A 23,285-nucleotide genomic window follows, 5' to 3' on the forward strand; every position below is an offset into this window, starting at 1 on the left:
ATATTCAATGGGCTCAACATGCCTCTTATCAATTTCCTTAGGGGGTCTACTTTCCAAAATGGGGTCATTTGGGGGGGTTTTGTACTGCCCTGCCATTTTAGCACCTCAAGAAATGAGATAGGCAGTCGTAAACTAAAAGCTGCGTAAATTCCAGAAAACGTACCTTAGTTTGTAGATGTGACAACTTTTGCGCAAACCAATAAATATACAATTATTGACTTTTTTTTTACCAAAGACATGTGGCTGAATACATTTTGGCCTAAATGTATGACTAAAATTGAGTTTATTGGATTTTTCTAATAACAAAAAGTAGAAAATATCATTTTTTTTCAAAATTTGCGGTCTTTTTACGTTTATATCGCAAAAAATAAAAATCGCAGAGGCAATCAAATACCATCAAAAGAAAGCTCTATTTGTGGGAAGAAAAGGACGCAAATTTTGTTTGGGTACAACATTGCATGACCGCGCAATTACCAGTTAAAGCAGCGCAGTGCCAAAGTGTAAAAAGACCTCTGGTCATTTACCAGCAAAATGGTCCGGTCTGAAAGTGGTTAAGCTCCGTAGAGAGTTTTTCATAGTCAGAGCGGTAACTGTCTTCCACAATCGGTGGTGTCAACAGGAAGTATAGATAGTTTTAAAAGACTTTTGGATGGGCATCTTGGCGAAAACAATATACGTGGATATGGGAAATTATTTTTATACACACACACACACACCTGCATAGGTTGAACTGGATGGACTGTTGTCTTTATTCAACCTTACCAATTATGTATCTATTATTATTATTATTACTATTATTATTTTAGCTACAGCCTTACTTTTGGAGTTCTGACTGGATGTCACCCTGGCTTTCCTTTTGCCCATTCCCTACCCTCCTTCCCTTTAATGGCTCTAGCCTCCAGGGGGTTGGTACTTGATTGGTCCACAGAGTCACAGCAATAGCTAACACACTGGTAAGGACACAAGTGGATACAATCAGTCCCAATTCATCTGGCCTCCGGACGTCTTTATGATTATTGTTATATGTTTTATGTTGTATCTGTCCCACATATGTGTGAATTTTGGCTTGCCCTATTGTGACTAGCTAAATAATATGTTAATAAGTTCTTAAACCAAGACCTTAGTCAACCACCATGTTTTAAATTTTTGTTATCAGAATAAAGTGATTATACCTGATAATCTGTGATGTGTATATCTATCATTCAATTAGCCCTCCTTTTCCTTTTTTCCCTTCTGCTGGGATAACTTTTTTTCAACTATGTATTAATGAATATAGAGCTGCATTGATTTTATCTTTTTGAGGTTCAGTTTAACCTTATTTACTAAAGTTAATTTTGCAATGCAGACTCTGCTCTTTAATATAATAACCCCCTATATACAGTATTAGTAAAGTAATAGCATGTATGCTAATAGAAAATACATTGTTCCAAAGGAAAATTATAAGAAATGAACTTTCAGTAGCACACTGGTGAATCAGGTGATTGCTGCCGTGTATCAAAAATAAACAAACTAGTAGAACATTCTATTTTCATGAATTTACTCATATAAAGTCATGCAAATAGGTTATATAGAAGACTGTCAGGCAGATCTGTGCAATCAGCCTTTCACAATATGTGAAAAGAAAAAAGTAGCAACGTTTACATTATGTGTTTTTTTTGTTATTTTTGTTTGATTTTTCTATTTAGCTCTAAAATCATCACCATCCAAAAAAGGAAGAAGTGCCCTTCTGGCTCCTCATTCTATAGGTCCCTCTTCAGCATGCTCTGCAGGACAGATTTCAGTTGAACAGGAAGAAGGGCAATATGAGCTTCGTGGTGCAAGTAGCTGCCCAACCTTGGATGACAATGGTAATTTATACAATGATGTATAATGGAATACAATGGCGTAAACATTTTTTTTGCCATCTCTGATTCATATAGGAGATTTCCCTTCACTTCCTGTCTTGTAGACTCAACAGGAAGCAAGATCTTTCTAATGTGAAGAAATTTATTCCTAGACAAGAGCTTCTCAATCGGGGATTCTGATCTGCCCAACAGTAGCTTCAATATCACTACCAAAGTGTGCCAGTGGGAGTGTGTGTTTAGAGTGGAGAGAGAGGCGGGACAATGAGAGCAGAGTAAGCTGTGTATTTTGTACTGTAAGGGGCCCGCATGTCTTCAGGGGCCCATCCGTCTCCCCCCCCCCCCCCGACAATCAGCGTGTTGCCGGTGAGAGGAGGAGAGAAAATCACACTAGTTTCTAGTTTAGTTTCAGTTTCGCCAGCACCAGCGTGCCGCTTAGCCCCCCCCCCGCCACTTCTCAGCTGGCAGCTGAAGTGAGAAGAGAAGGAAACACATACACATGAGATGACACATCTTCGCCGCCAGTACCCTTAGCTTTCAGCTGAAGAGAGGTGAGTAGGAAACATACACATGAGATTACCGGCTGCCTGCTGGATAGAGCAGGGAAGAAAGCATGAAGAGATGCGCTCTGCTTATCCATCCCTGGAGGCAGGGCCTAATGGCTGCTGCAGGATTTGCTGGTGGCACAAACAGTACACATGGACACAGACACTAACAACAGGTCGGAAAGTGCAGCATGGATGGTAAACCACAAATATTTAATATGTGCTGCTGTCTGTGCCCCCTGTGCTGCCTGTACATTTTAGTGGGACTTTTTTTTTATCCCCTTCTTCTTGGATGGGACACCCCAAGACCCCTTTCACGCTGTGCCGCCACCGGCATTAGCGGTAAAGTGGTGCTAAAAGTGCTTTACCGTAGTTTTAGCAGCGCTATTCAGCCGCTAGCGGGGCAGATTTAACCTCCCTCTAGCAGCCGAAAAAGGGGTTAAATCCGCCAGCAAAATGCTGCCAGAGCGGCGTTTTGCCAGTGGTATCGCAGCACTGCCCCATTAATTTCAATGGGGAGAAGCGGGCTTTCACACTGGAGCGGTGCATACAACACTGTACCCAAATTAAATTTTTTTCATTTTTTTCTCACAAATAAAGCTTTCTTTTGGTGGTATTTGATCACTTCTGAGTTTTTTTAATTTTTTGTTAAATTTTTTTTAGAAAAAAAAATACAAAACCGTTTCATATTTTGTTATAACATTTTGCAAACAGGTAATTTTTCTCCATTGTATGCTGATGGGCTGCACTGATGGGCAGTAATGGGTGGCACTGGTGGGCACTGATGGACGGCACTGATAGCTGGCACTGATGGTCATTGATAGGTGGCAGTGATGGGCACTGGTAGGTGACACTGATAGGTAGCACTGATGAGGCATTGATTGGCACCACTGGTGGGCATTGATAGGTAGAACTCGTGGGCATTGATGCCACTGATATACACTAGTGGGCACTGATATGTACTGTGTGGGCACTGGCTGGTGGCACTGGCAGGCGGCACTGGTGGACACAGATGAAGCGGCTGTTTACATCATGTGATCAGTCTCATTGACTCGGTGATCACAGCGCGCGCCCTACAGGGGGCATGCTGGAAGCGTGCAAAGGGGAGGATGTCCATGGACAGCCTCTGGGCAATGTAGGTCCGCGCTGTAGCCATCATTCGGCTATAGCGTGGACGGGAACAAGTTAAGAATGCTATCAGAGATAGAAGTGTTAATACTACTAAGCTGGACACTTCCTCCATGTCTTGAAATCACAACATCTCATCCCAACTTTAGGGCTCCAAAATAAATCTACTCGTAACACATAATTTCCATATTACACATTGAGAATCACCTACAGAGGGGGGTATACTTCACCTCTCTAAAATAAAAAATAAATAAATGGGTATCTAACTCATTAAACCCTTGAACTATCGAAAACATTTAAAGGGGTTTGGTTTGAGCTCAAATTAGGAAGGGTAAAGTGAGGGAGGTCCAATTCAAATTCATCCACTGAGCCTACTGGGCTTTAAACATTCTGTCCCTTGTACTGATTAACTTCCTGTCCAAGATCACAACATATATACCAAAACCTTACTCACTTATTTTGGGCTTTTCCCACCATAGAACAATAATGGACAACAGCCATGAAATAAATAGTATCACAGGTTTCTGCAGATTCCTCTGCCCTGTTACGTTCCTTTTTCATAATTCAAATAACATAGGAAAGAATCATTGTACTGCTTTCTTTGGATGGAAATCGTCATACATCCTAGGAAGAAAAAATAAAAATGCTGCTAAAATAGCTTTCTCCACAGTCCCCCTTCTTTGAAAGTTCTGGAAGCCTCATTCTATAGCATAACACTGTTAGACTGATTGTGTTTAATTAAACATAAAGCATCCCACACCAAACAATTTTTTACACATGGCCTAAATATTTCAATTTTAGAATTTCTGCATGGCTTAGACCTCATAAAGATATCTAATAAACTAATTGGTACAACACTAAAAAACTAAAGGGTGTCTTGGATAGATAAAATATCCTGCGACCCACACAGACCATCTGTTTAATACTTAAATACTTGCCGATAATCCTTTGATTGAGACTTGACCTCAACCACCCAGGGAATTTCTAGCTACCGGACAGTGGGGTTAGACAAGGTTATTTCTCTGATGCTTTGGAACAGTATTCTTATTTGTATAACTGGTAGTTTTGTTTTTAGTTTATGCCTTCATTGTGTCCCAGTTTATGTTTATTATAAGTGCAAACAAATTACTGTTGATCCTACGAGAAATCTTGCCATCTGATAACCTACCTGTGCTGTCTGCCTGAGCAGCACTCCTATTAGTTGCATTATTTACAGCTATCTCTATGATAATATGACTTATTCTTCCAGTGACATAGATGGGAACTATTTTTCAAAAGTACATATTTAATATTATAGCAATAGTCCTAAAAATACAGTATGTATTTTCTATGTGCTCCATCCATATGTGTGTGTGTGTGTGTGTATATATATATATATATATATATATATATATATATATATATATATATATATATATATATACACACACTGTGTATGTATGTATGTGTGTGTGTGTAGCAGCGAGATATATAGATATGTATATATATATATATATATATATATATATATATATATATATATATATATCTCAACGCACAGTATTTCACAAAAGTGAGTACGCCCCTCAAGTTTTTGTAAATACTTTATGTATTTTCATGTAACACTGAAGAAATTACACTTTGCTACAATGTAAAGTAGTGAGTGTACAGCCTGTATAACAGTGTCAATTTGCTGTCCCTTCAAAATAACTCAACACAGCTATTAATCTCTAAACCGCTGGCAACAAAATTGAGTACACCCCTAAGTGAAAATTTCCAAAATGGGCCCAAAGTGTCTATTTTGTGTGACCACCATTATTTTCCAGCACTGCCTTCACCAGAGCTTCACAGGTTGCCACTGGAGTTCTCTTCCACTCCTCAATGGCGACATCACAGAGCTGGTGGATGTTCGAGACCTTGCGCTCCTCCACCTTCCATTTGAGGATGCCCCACTGATGCTTAATAGGGTTTAGGTCTTGAGATATGCTTAGCCAGTCCATCATCTTTACCCTCATCGACTTGAAGGTGTGTTTGGGGTCGTTATCATGTTGGAATACTGCCTTGTGGCCCAGTCTCCGAAGTGAGGGGATCATGCTCGGCTTCAGTATGTCACAGTACATGTTGGCATTCATGGTTCCCTCAATGAACTGTAGCTCCCCAGTGCCGGCAGCACTCATGCAGCCCCAGATCATGACACTCCCACCACCATGCTTGACTGTAGGCAAGACACACTTGTCTTTGTACTCCTCACCTGGTTGCCACCACACACGCTTGCCACCATCTGAACCAAATAAGTTTATCTTGGTCTCGTCAGACCACAGTACATGGTTCTATGTTCTTCAGCAAACTGTTTGTGGGCTTTCTTGTGCATCATCTTCTGGGACTACAGCCATGCAGACCAATTTGATGCAGTGTGTGGTGTGTAGTTTGAGCACTAACAGGCTGACCCTCCACCCCTTCAACCTCTGCAGCAATGCTGGCAGCACTCTTACATCTATTTCCCAAAGACAATATCTGGATATGAAGCTGAGCACGTGCACTCAACTGTCCTGTTAAACCGCTGTAAGGTCTTGGCCACCATGCTGCAGCTCAGTTTCAGGGTCTTGGCAATCTTCTTATAGCCTAGGTCATCTTTATGTAGAGCAACAATTCTTTCTTTATTGTACATCATGGTTCAAAGAGCCACAGTAATTACACTATGGGTTATATGGCACCTTCAGGTGATGGACACTGGCACACCCTAGACAGGAAGTTTGATTATCTCATATAACCCCCCCCCCATACTAGAAGTACTTCAGTTTTTCCGCCAGTATTAGAGTACTTGGGTCTAATTATAGATACAGCCCAGAATAGGGTGTTCTTACCCCAGGCAAAAATCAGCCCCATAAAGGAGCTGGTTCAGGTGGTCAGGGCAGAGAAGGGTCCTTCTATCCGCCTTTGTATGAGGTTGTTGGGGAAGATGGTGGCTTCATTTGAAGTAGTTCCCTATGCTCAGTTTAATTTCGAGACTGCTTAAAAACAGTATCCTGTCGGCTTGGAAGAAGATCTAAGCACTAGATTTTCAGATGCAATTGTTACCAAAAGTGCATCAGAGCCTCAGTTGGTGGAGGATACCCAAGAATCTGCAGTAGGGGAAATTCTTCTTACCAGTTACCTGGAAGGTGGTAACAACAGATGCCAGCCTTTCAGGTTGGGGAACAATCCTGGAAGAGACGTCAGTCCAAGGGAAATGGTCCAGAACCAAAGGACTTTGCCTATCAATGTCTTAGAGATTCGGGCAGCGTACCTAGCCCAAAGGGCCTGGACATTCAGGTTGCGTAATTCTCCTGTCTGAATTCAATCCAACAATGCCACAGCAGTGGTCCCTTTTATCAATCACCAGTGGGGCACCAGAAATCAGGTATTCCAGGGAGAGGTAAACTAGATCCTAACCTGGACAGAGAAGCATGTGTCGTCCATATCGGAAATCTTCATTCCAGGAGTAGAGAACTGGCAGGCGGACTACTTAGTCGCCAGCAGTTGTTTCTGGGGGAATGATCCCTTCACCCCGACATCTTCCTGGCTATATGCCAAAGATAGGGAATCCCAGACGTAGATCTGTTTGCATCCAGGTTCAACAACAAAGTCAACGACTTTGTGTCAAGAACAAAGTATCCACTCGCATGCAGGAAAGATGCATTGGTGACCCCATGGGATCAGTTCTCACTGATTTATTCCCTCCTATTCTGCTACCTCGGCTTCTTCACAGGATCAAGTGGGCAAAGAAGTTGATAGTTCTTGTGGCCCCAGCATGGCCCAGAAGATGAGCTATGAATAAGCGCCAGACCAAGGCGTGAAACACGTTCGCTGTTTTATCCTGTTTTTCCATATTTGATATGTGACTGCATTTGGATTTTAGCGACCAATAAGGATGCCATTTCTCTGACGTGTGGACATCCAGGAACTTCTTTTTATTTTCTACACTGCGCAGTGGTACCTGAGTGTCTCATTAGGGATATACATTTGTGGTGTGTCTGAGAGGCTGGAGCGGTAATCCCTTTTTGCCCAGAAGATCTTGGTATGCAGAAATGGTAAAGATGGTGGTAGGGGAAAGTGACCCCCTATTCCTCACTACACTGAACATAATGTGTGTGCAGGTATTACTAAAATATGTGTATCAAAGTGGACAAAAGACACAAAGAAAGTGCTGAGTAAGCATGAATGTGGTGAGAGACACTAGGAAAATGCTGTGATTGGTAAAGTCCCAAAAATTTTTTTAAAATTCAAAATGATTAATGATGTAGTGAACAAAGGAAGTTATGAAAACGAATAGTTGTGACATATATCTCAGAAGGAGATGCTATCAAGAAAGTAAGAGGGGTACTCAATATGAATGTGATCAATTTTAAAGTATGTAAGACAGAATATACTGTATTAATCGGCGTATAACACGCACTTTTTCCCCCTTAAAATCAGGGGAAAATCGCAGGTGCGTGTGATATATGCCGATCCTCCACTATTTTGGAGCCTCTGGATGGTTTTCGGCCACCTTTGGCCCTTCTCGGTGGCTTTCAGCCCTGGTCGGCGGACGAGAACGTCAGAGAGCGCCCGAAAGCCGATGAGAAGGGCCGAAAGCCGACGAGAAAGGCCGAAGGCGGCCGAAAGCCGATGAGAAGGGCCGAAGGAGGCCGAAAGCCGACCAGAAGGGCCGAAGGCGGCGAAAGCCATCGAGAAGGGACGAAGGTGGCCGAGAACTACCGAGCGCCGCCGAGATACACAGGACATTTTTGAATAGATCAGCTGATAAGTGCACCCTTAAATACCTTGTAGTTGATTGCTGATCACTTGCCAGTGTGTAATAGTTCCCGCTAATCATTCTTCCCGCCTATGGGGGACATGCAGGCTGCCGAGGCAGCCCTTCCATGACCACCTCGGCGTTCCGGAAAGTGCACGCACCCTGGATACATCCGCATCCTCCGACGTAAGGAACGTGACTAGGGAGGTGAGAGGTGACGCATATGCACAGTGGGAATCCCACAGAGTGTGCGGAAACCACAACGCGTGTGCATGTCCCATCAACCCCCGTCCGAAGAATGTGCACATCTCCCCCCCCCATGCCAGGAAGACCTTCCTGGCTGCTGGAGCTGGGCTGCTGGTTCTGGGGTCTGGCTGCTGGGGCCAAGGGTCTGGCAGCTGTAGCTGGGCTGCTGGTCCTAGGGTCTGGTCAAAGGCCTGACTGCTAGGGTCTGGCTGCTGGAGCTGGGCTGCTGGTCTTGGGGGTCTGGCTGCTGGGGCCAAGGGTCTGGCTGCTGAAACTGGGCTGCTGGTCCTGGGGCCAGGCTGCTGGGGCCAAGAGTCTGGCTGCTGGTCCTGGGATCTGGCTGCTGGTCCTGGGATCTGGCTGCTGGTCCTGGTGTCTGGCTGCTGGGGCCTGGGGTCCGTCTGCTGGGGCCTGGGGTCCGTCTGCTGGGGCCTGGGGTCCGTCTGCTGGGGCCTGGGGTCCGTCTGCTGGGGCCTGGGGTCCGTCTGCTGGGGCCTGGGGTCCGGCTGCTGGGGCCTGGGGTCTGGCTGCTGGTTCTGGAGTCTGGGGTCTGGCTGCAACTGGGCTGGTGAGGCATCTCAGTCAGCGAATTCAGTACATACCCCCCTCCCGCAGTACAGACCCCTCTCCTGCAGTGCAGACCTCCCTCCCGCAGTGCAGACCCCCCTCCCTCAGTACAGACCCCTCTCAGTATAGACTTCCCCCTCAGTATATACACCCCCCTCCATCAGTGTAGACCCCCCAGTGTAGCCACCCCACCATCAACATAGACCCCCCTAAGTGCATACCCCCTCCATCAGCATAGACCCGCTTAGCATATACACCCCCCTATCAGTATAGACCTCCCAGTACAGATCCCCCTCCCTGAGCATAGACCCCCTTAAGTGCAGACTCCCCCCCCCCCCCCATCAGCATAAATCCCCTCCGTGCAGACCCCCCTCTCCTCCCCCCTCCCATAGCGCCCCCAGCATTTGTCCATATACAAATACAAAAGTGAAAGTAAAGGGGAAACACAGCGCTATGTCTAAATAGCACAAAAACGTGCAAAAACAGCTGCCAACACTTCAAACAAACAAAGTTCAACAATATAAAACAACAAATAGTGTAGCGCTAATTTAAATAGTGTAATCACAAGAAAAAGTCTGTGTATAAACAATCATGGATGCTATGAAAAACAGTGGATAGAGTCCTCTGTAATATAACTAATACACAAGGATTGTGATAAATCTTCTTCAGAAGAAATGGACGTTTCACTGATCACGTGTAACCAAATGTATCAACTTGTCTGAAGAGATCTAAAAGGTAGGTAGAATACTCTTACCAAATGAGGTGGACTCGCCAGTCTTACGACAGTTGAGTCAGAAGCGCTTAGGATCCAAACATAGGACCAGATGATGGATTGAAGGTAATCAGACCGAATTCCAGGGAGACTCCAAATGGCGGAAGACCTTGGGGGGCATCTCTCGGAATGTTCCTCGGAATGTTCCTCAAGTTGTCCGAATCAGGTGTGGCTCAATTGGGATGAAAGTTGAAGACATTCTTTGTCGAAACGCATCGGACTCGCATTTGGCACCCCACATTGCTTTTATCCTGTTTTTTTTGTGATCACTTGTCATAATTTTTGTTCATTTTTATGAACTTTTAATAAAACCGGATGTTTATTTTTGTTTGACCTGCACTATTTGGAGCTTTCTTTTTTCTCTGTTACAATTTCCATGAACCCCCTCCCCTTGCATTCGAGGCTGGAATCCCAAGTGAGCCACACCTGATTCAGACAACTTGAGGAACATTCCGAGAGATGCCCCCCAAGGTCTTCCGCCATTTGAAGTCTCCCTGGAATTCGGTCTGATTACCTTCAATCCATCATCTGGTCCTATGTTTGGATCCTAAACGCTTCTGACGCAACTGTCGTAAGACTGGCGAGTCCACCTCATTTGGTTAGAGTATTCTACCTAACTTTTAGATCTCTTCAGACAAGTTGATACATTTGGTTACACCTGATCAGTGAAACGTCCATTTCTTCTGAAGAAGATTTATCACATATACAAATACAGTACACTGTTCAGACTTTAGAACAGCGGGGATATGCACAGCGGTGTGTCCCTCCACTGACTCCCTCATCCATCCTGTGTACAGTTATGTGGGAGGAGCTGCAGTGCAGAGGGCTGGAGGAGCGGGGTACCGATCTGAGCCGAGAGACACAGATCAGTGGGGTGTGCGGATCATGCTATGCCGCTGCCCACAGGTGTCACCCAGATGCGGCCTGAACCTCTTGCCCCTTCATAACAACGCCACTGCCTCTGCCCACCCCTCTCCTTCCCTGCTGAATTGACAGGTGTTGTAAAAAACAAAAAAAGTACCCGTGCCCACCATGCAGCAGCCAAAGCAGACTGGGGACAGCAGTATGGGCTGTCTCCCCCTCTGCCTCTGCTTGCAGCACCTTACATCCACCTGTCACTCAGCCACAGACAGAGAGGCCGTACTCCATTGCTCTGTCTGTCTGTGGCTGAGTGACAGGCATAGCCGGGAGTTGGCCCTGCACTTGTGGGAGCCCGCAGCCAAATTCGGGAGGCTCCCGCGGCTCACATGAGATCTGAGAAGTCTGCTAGTGGGTCTTCCTTGATGTGCAGCTTCATGGGACGCATCCTTTGCTCAACAGGTGGAGCACACCAACTGCACAATTTGATGGAATATTTTGAGTTGAATTACTCTATCCTTGGAGAAGATCATGTAGGTCTTTTCAAATTACATAATTACATAGTTGGTAAGGTTGAATAAAGGCACCAGTTCAACTTGAGTATGTGTGTGTTTGTCACCACCATTTTCCATAAGTAATGTTTGTAGCCTCAGTTTGTAGCCATTTCTTATAACTGAGATCCTGCACATACTTCCTGAGAATTGGTGACCAAAATCGGATGGCATTCTCTAGATGTGGTCTAACCAGAGTTTTGTAAAGTGATAGAATTATACCGTAGTTTTATCTCTTGAGTAAATACCTTTTTTAATGCATGCTAAGAGTCTGCTAGCCTGGCTTTCTGCAGCTTGACATTGCATGATATTACTGAGTCTGTAATCTACTTAGGACTTCCAGAACCTTTTCCATCCTCAATTCCCCCAGCGAGTAACTGGGGGAATTCTCCCTAGTGAGTAGCTTGCATTTATGTAACATTCAGGTCTGTTTTTTTGTCCAAGCATTGAATACGGATATTCTATCTTTTTTTTTTTTTTTTTTTTTGGGTGTGCCTATAAATACTTTGTTATATCTTGAGACTAACTTGTATTAATGCTATATGGGTGGTAGGCTCTTCTGGAACACCCTTCTGAAAACAAAAACAAAACACCACAAAATAAACCTGTTAGAGAACAGTTCTTAGAAGGACTGGCACACCTGCAAATGGCCAGCAAAATCGAAGATTGGCACATAGAAATTATCCAATGGCATATAGAAATTTGCGCATTGGGCACAAACTGCCATGAGGATCCATGTGCCAGTGTGCATGTGCCAAAGCGTAAGCAATGCGTGACAGATTCTGGCGCCCAGTATACTATTTAAAGCCAGCGGTATGAGCTATTAGCTGATGAATGATCTTCAGCTCCCCCGTGTGCTCCTCTGTTTCTGTTCTTGTTGTTGTTGGATTTTTTGTTAGACCCAGCTTGCCTTTGATCTGTCTTGTCTCCCTTCCAGGCTTTGACCTTTGGCTTGGTTCAGTGACCCCGATTTTTGCCTGCTGATCCGTGCTTGACCCCTGGTTTGCTCTTCTAACTCTGCTTCTGCCTAATTACCAGTGAATGAACCCCAGCTGACTCCTGACCCTACTTGCTGCTTTACTCCTGGCTGACCTTCCATGCATGACTTCTGGCCTGGCTCCTGACTCTGCCACTGGCTCTCCCTGCTGCCAAGTCACACCCAGTACTCCTGAGGGATTCCTTCCCAGCAGTGCATCTTGCTCATCAGATGCCATTTAGCAGTCATCTCTTTATCACCTCAGCCTGTTGCAGATGGCAACCCCTGCTTCTCTGATCAAAGCACTCCCTGTTACCACCTTTAGGGTACATTCTGCACTTAGCCGCAAGGGATGCCCTCTCAGCACTTCGACCTCTAACCAGGTACATGACAAAACCAAACCAGTAAGCTCGAACTTCAAATCCAATATAGTACCAAGGAAATTTATCGAGAAAAGTTTTGGCCTTTTCCTATACAAAAACCTTTTAACACTACAAAACATTATGAAACAAAATAATAATTTAAAAAGACTCCAGCCATCATATTTCTAGGACTGCCTAATGAGAACCAATAAAACTGTTAAAAGAAAAATTCCTGTGTCCACACCATGTTCACCTTTCCCTTGACAAACTGTAAAATAATATCTTTGTGAAACTCCCTGTATCAGCACTTTTATAAACAAGCAACATTTGGTAGTGAAATCAGAAAATTGTATCACAAACTCTTAGCAAAGGAATACTGCAATAAAGACAAGCTTTTTAAAAACAATGACAGAGTGAACACTGTGTTACAGCATTTAGCATTGGTAGCCTTATTGCTCAAAAGCTATTCTGTTGGTCTGCATTCATGCTGAATAATAACAAATGTATTATTATAATAATTATTTAGCTCATATCTGCTATTCATCAAAATACGTTAGTAGCACTCCTAAATGAGTGCTGACAGGGAGAGGTGTTGAGGCTTGTGCAGGACCTCTTGACAAGCAGAGACCTCCTTTTCTACAGGTTTGCTTCTTTCATGAATTCCTTATTAAAACAGAACATCTTTCGCTCCATTACCCTCTGCAGCAGCAACTTTTCTCTGGCTCCACTTTCTTTTCTCTATTTGGGGACCAGGTATCCTGAAAGCTGGTTCTTCTTGCTTTCCTGGTACTCCTATTGCTTTATGGAAATTTAAATTCTTCCCTTCCACGTCCTGACCGACATCACAACATGCATTTCCAATCCCCCTAGGGTCAGTCATGGCATCTAGGGCTTAATCCCTTGCTCTCCCCCTAGTGTTAACCCCTTCCCTGCCAGTGTCATTTATATAGTAACCTGTGCACTTTTATAGCACTGATTGCTGTATAAATGTCACTGGTCCCAAAAAAGTGTCTGATCTGTCCGCCACAATGTCGCAGTCCTGTTAAAAAAAATGCTGCTTTCCGTGATTACCTGTAAAAAAATAATAAAATTGCAATAAATCTATCCCCTATTTTGTAGACGCTATAACTTTTGCATAAAGCAATCAGTGTATGCTTATTGCGATTATTATTATTTTTCTTACCAAAAATATGTAGGAGAATACATATTGGCCTAAACTGATGGAGACATTTTTTTTTGTTTTTGGATATTATAGCAAAAAGTAAAAAATATTGTGGTGTTTTTTTTGTTTTGTTTTTTTCCAAAATTGTTGGTCTTTTTTGTTTATATCTCTAAAAATAAAATACACAGAGGTGATCAAATACAACCAAAAGAAAGCTCTATTTGTGGGAAAACTAATTTTTGTTTGGGTACAAAGCTGCACGACCGTGCAATTGTCAGTTAAAACGACTCAGTGCTGTATCACAAAAAAGGGCCTGGTCATTAAGGGGGTAAATCCTTCTGGGGCTGAAGTGGTTAAAATCCTGAAGTAAGTGAGGAATCAGAATTTTTTTATATTGTAAGTACCACTCTATAGAAAAGCCATCCAAACCTGGCATTTTATTGTGTGCGAATGTCGGGCATCAAAGGAGCATCTAAGAGCAAAGTCTGGCTTGCCGTTAACTAGGGGAGTTGAATATAATATAAGTAATCCTTTAATTCTACAATGGTGTAATGTGCTCTAGTAGTGTATAGAGTAAAAAAAAAAACAAAGGCATCTGTAATTTCATAAGTTTATTCCACTACGATACCATAGATTATCCCCAAACTGCTGATTTTGATACAATAATGTTTTCTGAGTGTATTCCAACAGCAATAAATCCAATTCCCTGGATTCTCTTCCAATTGGAAGCAGAATAGCAAGTCTGTGCAGCGTGAAGCTCTCATTCCATCCAACAATTTAGACTGGGCCATCCCAATAACTGCAGCAAACGTGCCGCACATGGTGGCTTTAAAGGTGTCCCAGACCACAGGTATGGAGGCACTTTGCCCGTTAGTGACCTAATAAGATTTAATTTCAACAAGCCCCTGATCTGTTACAGCTGTGTCAGCGAGCCATAGAGAACTCCATTTCCATATCCTGTTGGAACTAGACATACCCAGAGCCAAGTCTACAAATAAAGGAGAATGGTCGGATATTGCTCTAGGGCAGGCATGTCCAAAGTCCGGCCCGTGGTCCGGTTTTGAATGGCCCGCCTGGTCTTTCTCAATTTAGTGTGCCGCGGGATCAGGGCTGTCAGATGAGCCCGATCCGCAGCACTGTGAGAAGCTCCGTGAGCTTCAAAAGTGAAAGTAAAGTGCTCTCTGCTTCCCCCTACAGTGCAGTACCCAGCTGAATGAGGAAGCTGCAAAGGTACTGTACTATTCTGGGCTTGTGTGTGATATTAGCCAGGATTGCTGCTCCTCTGAAAAGCAATCCATGCACAGATCTCTTTTCAGAGGCATTTGAATGGCGGTAAAGAGGCATTATGTTGCCTCCTCACCACCTGTTTTAAGCCCATAAATGCAACATCTGTGTGGCTGCGTACTGTGTGTAGGGCAGCCCATTCATTTCAATGGACTTCCCTACTCACAAAAATGCAGGGAAAGAAGTTCCCAAGCTTTTTTTTTTTTTTTTAAGTTGCACTGCACCAAAAGCACCCTACGTTTTCCAATGTGTGGGGTACCATTAAGAATTAAGTGCAGAGCATTCGTCTGTGTGTTGGGAACGAGCGCAAAAAAGGCAAGAGAATTCTTGTTGAGCAGTGTATTAGTGCTCGGATGGACACACTTAGACCGAATTCTCAATGGTTCAAAGAATATCAGGCAAAATGGTTAGCCCTCGTGCATGTACACTTCATCAAATCTGGCCCTCTTTGAAAAAAGTTTGGACACCCCTGCTCTAGGGAGATATCTGATTACAGTCACCATACCAAGCAAGTCTTGAGAAAGTAAACATAAGTCAATGTGGGACAATGTACCGTAAGTATCGGAATAACATGAATATTCCCATGTAGTAGCTTGTTTCTATCTCCAAGGTCAAATTTGTCTATATAAGAACATGAAGGAGTAGGGGGTAGAGCAGACAAGCTGCTGTACACATGGGCCGAATATGAGCTGTTTCTGTTGAACCGGCCAATATTCAGGCCATGTACACCAGATGTAAAGGGTTAGTTAATATAAGATAAGATGTATATTTTTTGTTTGTGCTTCTGCTGTTTGACTATTTCTATTTATGTAGGTCGAGCAGACATTTTGCCATGCACAACTCCATCATTTGAAGAAGCTACCACTGTCTCTCTTACTACAACATTATCTTCAACGTCACTTTCAATTCCGGAACGTTCTCCATCTGAAACTTCAGAGCAGCCTCGTTATCGGTAAGTTGCAATGCAAGTTGAAGGCTTTATTTTCATTCGATTTTTTTACTTGTTTTATATAGCTGGTTTTGTTTGTTACTTTTAAGGGATTAGTCTATTAAACATGGAAAAACTTTTCCTAGGCCATGTAGGTCTTTTTAATGTAATGAGATGTATAGATAGCGTAACTGTATAGGGTACAATCTGTACAGATTTGTTATAAGCTTTCCTGTATATTGCCAGTGAAGAATAACACACTCTCACACACAGTTAAACATATAATGAAAAGTAACATTTATTTATCATAGCAACTGATGATTAGTTACAGAAATTGCAGCCTAGCCTTGTCCAGTCCTTAGTGAGGCCTGACTCGCAACCGTACCTCGCAAGTTTATTGGTCGATGAACTATGGATAGGGATGATTAAACAGGCCAGGGTTCAGTTTGCGGGCTGTTTTGCAGGCCTGAAAGGGCTTGGGAAGTCATGGAGAAAAGGTAAAAGTGGATGGCTAAGGTGGGGGTGGGGGATTACTGAGACCTGGACTGCCCTTGGCTCCTCTTCCCTTCTTCTCTTTCCTTCCTTCTTTCTGTTTAGAGTTTGGCATCTGGGACACAGCAGCCAAAACTATTTACAGCAACAAGACAGTATATGAGCAGAATGTCTCAAACAGGAAGACAAGACAGGTTTTATTCTGTTATTCTGCAATAAAAATGAGAGTGAAGAATCTGATGCACTGTAATGCTGTACTGCTTGATGTCAAAATTTAGGAAGCAGGCCCTGAGATCTACAGTTCTGCATTGTTCATTTTAAATTTGCAATGACCAAGGACAGTGATAATTTTTTAGACTGATTTAGCAACACAATCCAGTTCAACAGAGCTAATTGTCTAATTATAAATCTCCAGTGTTTTAAATGTAAAATGCACAAACCTAGAAATGATTTGTATTAAAACAGAAACCAAAAATATTTTTTTTCTTCCCAACTCATGGACTTGGGGGGAGCTTGTAGAACTCGCTTAGTGTTAAATTCCAGCCTAATAATACAGTTGTGCTCAAAAGTTTGCATACCCTGGCAGAAATGTTGGCATTGACTGAAAATATGACTGATCATGCCCAAAAACTGGATAGTGATCATATGAAGCTATTTAATTTCACATAGTTGTTTTGTCTCCTTTTTAAATCCTAATGATAACAGAAATCACCCAAATGGCCCTGATCAAAAGTTTACATACCCTGGAATATTTGGCCTTGGTACAAACACACAAGGTGACACAAACTGGTTAAAATGGAAATTCCCACATCTATGGCTTTTTAAATTACAATTAGTGCCTGTGTACAAATAGTCAATGAGCTTGTTGCACTGCACAGGCTAGATACTGAGCCATGGGCAGCAGAAAAGAACTCAAGACCTGCGTAACAAGGCAGTGGAATTTTAAAAAGATATCAAAAGCCTTGAATATGCCAGTAAGTACTATTCAATTATTTATTAAGAAGTGGAAAATTTTGAGGATCTGATGCCAAGCCAAGGTCAGGTAGACCAAGAAAGTTTGCAGCCACAACTGCAAAAGATGGTGTGGTTTGATCCAAGGAGCACAATACAATGATAGTTGAACAAAAATGATGTGCATGGTCGAGTTGCCAGAAAGAAGCCTTTACTGCTACAAAAAAGCCTGGTTACAATATGCCAGACAACATCTTAACATGCCTCCCAGCTTCTGGTACACTGTAATCTGGAGTGACGAGACCAAATTAGACCTTTATGGTCACAACCATAAGTGCTATATTTTGAGGGGTCAACAAGAATACCATCCCCACTGTCAAGCATAGTGGTGGCTCACTGATGTTTTGGTGGTTGTGAGCTCTAAAGGCACAGGGAATTTCATGAAAATTACCACTTGGTTAGATTGCTATAACCAAAAGATGGCTACAGCACGGTTCTGTCCTGGGAGGGTGTGCATGGATGTCCTCCCAAGACCACACCCCTTGCATCCCCCACTGGGATGTGCATCTGGCACGCTCTGTGATGGCACATTCCACATTTGTGGAAATTTCCACACAGACTAAATATACACTGATATGGGTTATTTTCACCAAAGAAAAGTAGCAGAATACACTTTGATCTAAATTTATGAAGAACAATTTTTTTTTTCAAAAATTTATAACAAAAACAAAGAAAAATGCATTTAAAAAAAAATTCAGTCTTTTTTAATTTATTTACCAAAAAGTTAAAACCCCAATGGTGATTAAATACCACAAAATGAGGGGGTGTGGCCAGGCAGCGGATGTAGCCACACGCACCTTCAGATTTCTCCACCTAAACTCCTCTCATCTATCCTGAGGAATAGTTTTAGTGTTGAATATATAAGTGCAAAACTAATGGTCCACAAGTCTACTGCCCTCGAGCTCGCATTACCACCACTGAGCTTCTGGATAAGTGAAAAAATTGTGTCTAAAAACTAAAGCTGCCACTTTAAATACAACAAACATAAAAATGCATTTAAACCTCTAAACAAAGTGGAATAAATAGCGGCGCTCCAAATATCATCTAATGTGACCAAACTAATAATAAACCTACATTTCACATTTCTCACAGGGAGTGTTTTTGTTTTCATAATATATGATATGATATGTGGTGCACATATGTTTTCTCTGTGATTTTTGGCAGGTCTAGCAACTTTTGTTGAATATTATTAGTTGCACATTATTAAGTAATCATACAGTTGGTCACTGTTCATGTAGCTTTTTATTAGTTTGGTCACATTAGATGATATTTGGAGCGCCGCTATTTATTCCACTTTGTTTAGAGGTTTAAATTCATTTTTAGTGTTAAATATAGGTTTATTAACATTTTCATAGAAAAGACAGTGAACAACATGAGAAAAACGCAATCCATGGACGGTCATAAACCAGTATGTATAAGGAGTCAGCCTAATGGCTATCGCCCACAGCTTGGCTCCTATGTTCTGGTAAGGTGGAGCTGGGGTGAAAGGCCGTCTTCCGGTACAATAAATGGTTCTGGTTAATAATCCTTGGTGTTCATAGTATAATTTATTACTTGTGGATTGTAAAGAGTAAAAAAGAAGAGACTAGAGCAGAGAAAGGGGAGAAAAGGAAACAGAGGGGAGGGGGAGGAATAAGTTGGGGGGGTTACGTGTAGAAATAAAAGGAGAGGGATGGTGTGAAGGGTTGAAGAAGAGCGGAAAAGCTGCTAATGAAACATTTTCTAGGGGGTACAAGTGTTGGAGCACAAGGTGGCGGATCAATGATTTTGTGGGTTAGTAAGTCTCAGGGGTAAGATTCTCGTTAAGAAGTTCTCTGCGGGCTCGACAACATGTTCATTAGGGTGTCGGAGGTGGAGAAGCGGAGCCAGACAAACCACAGTATTGTATACTTTTCATAAGTGTCGTTATCAAGTGCCAACATCTCCTCAATCCTCATGGTATCGTTCATGGTTGAAACCACCGTGACAAAGGAGGAGTGGTATTTGTTTTCCAATAGTTGTCTCACTGAGGACATAAAAAAAACGGAGTAGGTTTTGTTTTTGTGATTTTATAGACCCAGGTAATATAGAAAGGAGAGTAATCTTTGAGGAGGTCGGTAATGTCTTGTCTTCTAAATGTTACTGTAGCATTCAAATACCCAAGTCCAGAAGGGGCGAATCCTCTCACAGTCCCACCAGACGTGTAGATAAGTCCCAGCAGAGGCGTTACAATGCCAGCAGAAAGCTGAAGAAGATGGGAGATTTGTAGAGTGGTGGGGTCCCTGTACCACCTGGATAGGATCTTGTAATTATTTTCTTGAGAGTAGCAAGATATTGTTGATTTATGCGTAAAATGGAACGATGTCTGCCATTCAGTTGTGGAGATGTCCTCACCCAAGTCTGCAGACCCCTTCCTCATGTAACGTGGCAGTTGGTCGCGTGTTAGGGCCTGTAACATGCTATATAGGGATGAAAGAAGGTGCCTGGGTGTTTTCGGGAGGGAACATAAGTCCTCAAAATGTGTCTGTATCCCCATAGTAGGGCCTGAAGGTCCACAGGGGTCAGGTCTTGCTCTATTGAGACTGATGCCTTCCGGAAGGGACGAGGGAACCATTCCAGAACGCGTGCCAGTTGGTTAGCTTTGTAGTAGAGCACAAAGTCAGGGAGACTGGCCCACGGTTCCACATCAATCTGATGGCCAGGCATCGTAAGGAGCTGAAGAAAGATTTGAGAACTATGACAGGGATCGTTTGGAAGAGGTATAAGAGTTTGGGTAAGGTGTCCATTTTTAGGGTGTTGATCCTCCCGAACCATGGCAAGGAGGATCCTTCCCATTCCTCTGAGTCTTTCCGTATGCGAGAGAATAGAGGGACGTAGTTTAGTGGAAATAGGTTGGTCAGATTAGAGGGGATAATAACTCCTAGGGATGAAATTCCTTTTGTTTGCCATTGAAATGAGAAGTTTGATTTCAGTAGGGATAATGTAGAGCCAGGGTGGTATATATTGAGCGCTTCTGTTTTGGCTATATTAAGTTTAAAGTTGCTAAAGGTGCCAAATCGGTGGAATTCCATGAAGAGAGAAGGTAGCGAGATATGTGGGTTTTGAATATAAGCTAGAAGGTCATCAGCATATAGGGATAGCTTGTGATGGAAGGCGTTTCTGAGAAATTGTTTTAGACTGCTCCATATACAGCCCACCGGTGATCGGAAGGTCCCCTGAGCCTAATAGTAAAGTTTTTTGGCTGCTACGCTCCCGATGTCCGCATCAAAACGGCAAAATTCATCCAGGTACATGGAACTCATGGGCCAAAATGGCGCCCTTGCACAGCTCTCTGCTAAAGAGATACACAGAGAGACAGCTGAAAGAGACAGCTGAGAGACATGCCACTCTCCGCAGACCCAGCAGCCGCTTCCAGTAACTCGGAGGACTTATCTGGGGGTATATCAGAAGCTGATGATACAGTACCACTGGAAGACACCAACGGCGTCGGATTTGCATAGGAAGCAGTGAGTACTCCAGGGGATGTCCCTGCTAGGCCCCATACCCCCACTAGCCCTAACATTGAAGGCTAACCCACGCTGCAGGACATTTTCACGGCAGTGAATACCTGCAACATTTCTATAGCTGCTCTCACTGCTGAAATTAAAGGGGTTAAAACAGAAATTACTTTCCTGTGCCAAGACACCCAAAAGCTGAGAGAGGGGACATCTGCACTACATGGGAGAGTGAGCTCCATAGAAGATGACATGCAGCCCATGCAGACAGACCTCACAATATAATCACCTGCTTTCACAACACACTTCTCGTTTAGAAGATTTAGAGAATAGAATGAGGAGAAATAATGTGAGAGCTATAGGAATGCCCGGACGAACGGAAGGAAGGAACTCTGTGGAGTTCATTGTGTAAGGCGTACAACAAACATTCAAAAGCATGATATTCATACAACATGTGCAACCACCTTTTACGCTTTGTGTTTCGCTCATAAGAGCTTCCTCAGGAGCTTTTGAAAGTGGCGCATTAAGTTATACTACAAAAGAAACAAACAATACATAGAAATTATTGAGACAATCATGTCAAAAAACATTACATAAATATATCATGAACAATGAAATATATATATATATATATATATATAAAATTTACAAGAAATATATATTGATAATGAGCTGAGAATGCATGCCTACCAGATGCTTTCATTCACAGTAGTGCTTGAGTTCATTGAAAAATCCTGATTCCTGGACTGAAGCCTGAGTTTAGAGGGCATATATGCAACCATAGGGAGAGGATAAGGAGTCTGAAAGGTAAATCCACATGTAAATTTATTAACTTCGTGGCCCTAATTAGTTATACCAAAACCATAAAAGAAGGTTTAATTGGTAATCTAGAGACAATGTACCATTTACCTTGTACAGAGTTTTAATGGTGTAGAACCAATAGGATCTTTTTTTGTCCCCAAAACCAGGGGAAAGCTCTGAACAAGGTAAATGGTGCCTTATCTCTAGATTACTAATTAAACGAGATCAAAGTCTTTACCAATTAACTATAGACCTATTAGTTTAACTTCTGTAATTGGAAAGATACCGGAGAGTTTATTAACCACTTCAGCCCCGGACCAATAAACAGCCTAAGGACCAAAGGTCTTTTTACAATTTCGCACTGCGCTGCTTTAACTGGTAATTGCGCGGTCATGCAATATTGCACCCAAACGAAATTTGTGTCCTTTTCTTCCCACAAACACAGTAAAGTATTAAAAATTAGAGAGAAGAGAGAGAGAACAATAAAACGACAACTATTTTTGGTTTTTATATTTTATATTTTTTTTGGTTTTTTTATTTTACTTTTTTTTTTATACACTTTTTTTTTTAACTGTAAACTGTAACAACTGTAACATTTCGGGTCTCTCAAAATGCAATGGCATCTTGGGAGACCCTGTGTTAGTGTGCCTTGCCTGTGAAATGCTGTACCCTACGCTAATACTTCAATAGTTCATGGTAGCGTTCAAAACACTCACCAAGGCAAAGACCAGGATTGCCAGGACAGCGTGGACAATAACAACGGGTGTCACGCCTATATCCGCGCTTGGTACAGACGCGACATCTTTTTTGGGGGGCTCGTTGGGTAGGGGTACTCGGGATGGCATAAGAATAATGCCTCTCATGCAGCCGGCTTACTGCATTTGGTTGGGAATGGTGAGGTGCAGAACCGTCTGGATACAGAAGCTCTGTGACAACCTCTCTTTGGAAGAAAAGAAAGGTTAAAGTCCCGCCTGAAGCTTTGTATAGCACAAAAGCATTCAGCAAAGCCAATTGAAATAAGTAAGCAGACACTTTTTTGTACCAGCGTCTGGCCTTACGGGAAACTAGATACGGCGCCAACAACTGGTCATTGAGGTCCACCCCTCCCATATTTTTATTATATTCGTGGACACAGAGGGGTTTCTCCACAATACCAGACGCCGTAGAAATTTGGACAGTCGTGTCTGCATGAAGGGAGGTAAGAACGAAAACATTCTTATTATCCCTCCACTTCATAGCGAGCAAATTATTACACCGATAGCAGGCTCTCTCCCCCAGCCTAAGACGGGAATCTACAAGCTGCTGGGGAAAGCCCCGGTGATTAGGTCGCACGGTGCCACATGCTCCAATCTGATGATCAAACAAGTGACTAAACAGTGGCACGCTGGTATAATAATTGTCCACGTAGAGTGGTACCCCTTTCCGAATAAAGGTGACACCAAGTTCCACACTATCTTGCCAGCGCTTCCTATGTAGTCAGGGCAGTTCTCCGGCTCTATGTAACTATCTTTACCCTCATAAACCATAAAGCTCCA

The 23,285-nt window shown here is 42.8% G+C and overlaps 1 protein-coding gene across 5 annotated transcripts in view; it reads left to right on the forward strand.

Annotated features, from left to right (window-relative positions):
- Positions 1-23,285, forward strand: part of PIP5K1C (phosphatidylinositol-4-phosphate 5-kinase type 1 gamma) — a 561,428-nt gene that overhangs the window by 332,832 nt on the left and 205,311 nt on the right. For 4 of the 5 annotated variants that reach the window (XR_013272204.1, XM_077475680.1, XM_077475681.1 and 1 more), the window contains 2 exons: positions 1,686-1,847; positions 15,859-15,997. Coding sequence is in view for 4 of the 5 variants with exons in the window: in XM_077475680.1 (XP_077331806.1) it covers positions 1,686-1,847; positions 15,859-15,997 (301 nt within the window). In the remaining variant the exon portion in view is untranslated. The remainder of the gene's footprint in view (positions 1-1,685; positions 1,848-15,858; positions 15,998-23,285) is intronic. The other variant, XM_077475683.1, reaches the window with a different exon arrangement.

This window comes from Lithobates pipiens, unplaced genomic scaffold, assembly GCF_037356315.1.
Source record: "Lithobates pipiens isolate NorthernLeopardFrog02 unplaced genomic scaffold, aLitPip1_a1.2 Scaffold_13, whole genome shotgun sequence".
Classification (NCBI taxonomy): Eukaryota; Metazoa; Chordata; class Amphibia; order Anura; family Ranidae; genus Lithobates; species Lithobates pipiens.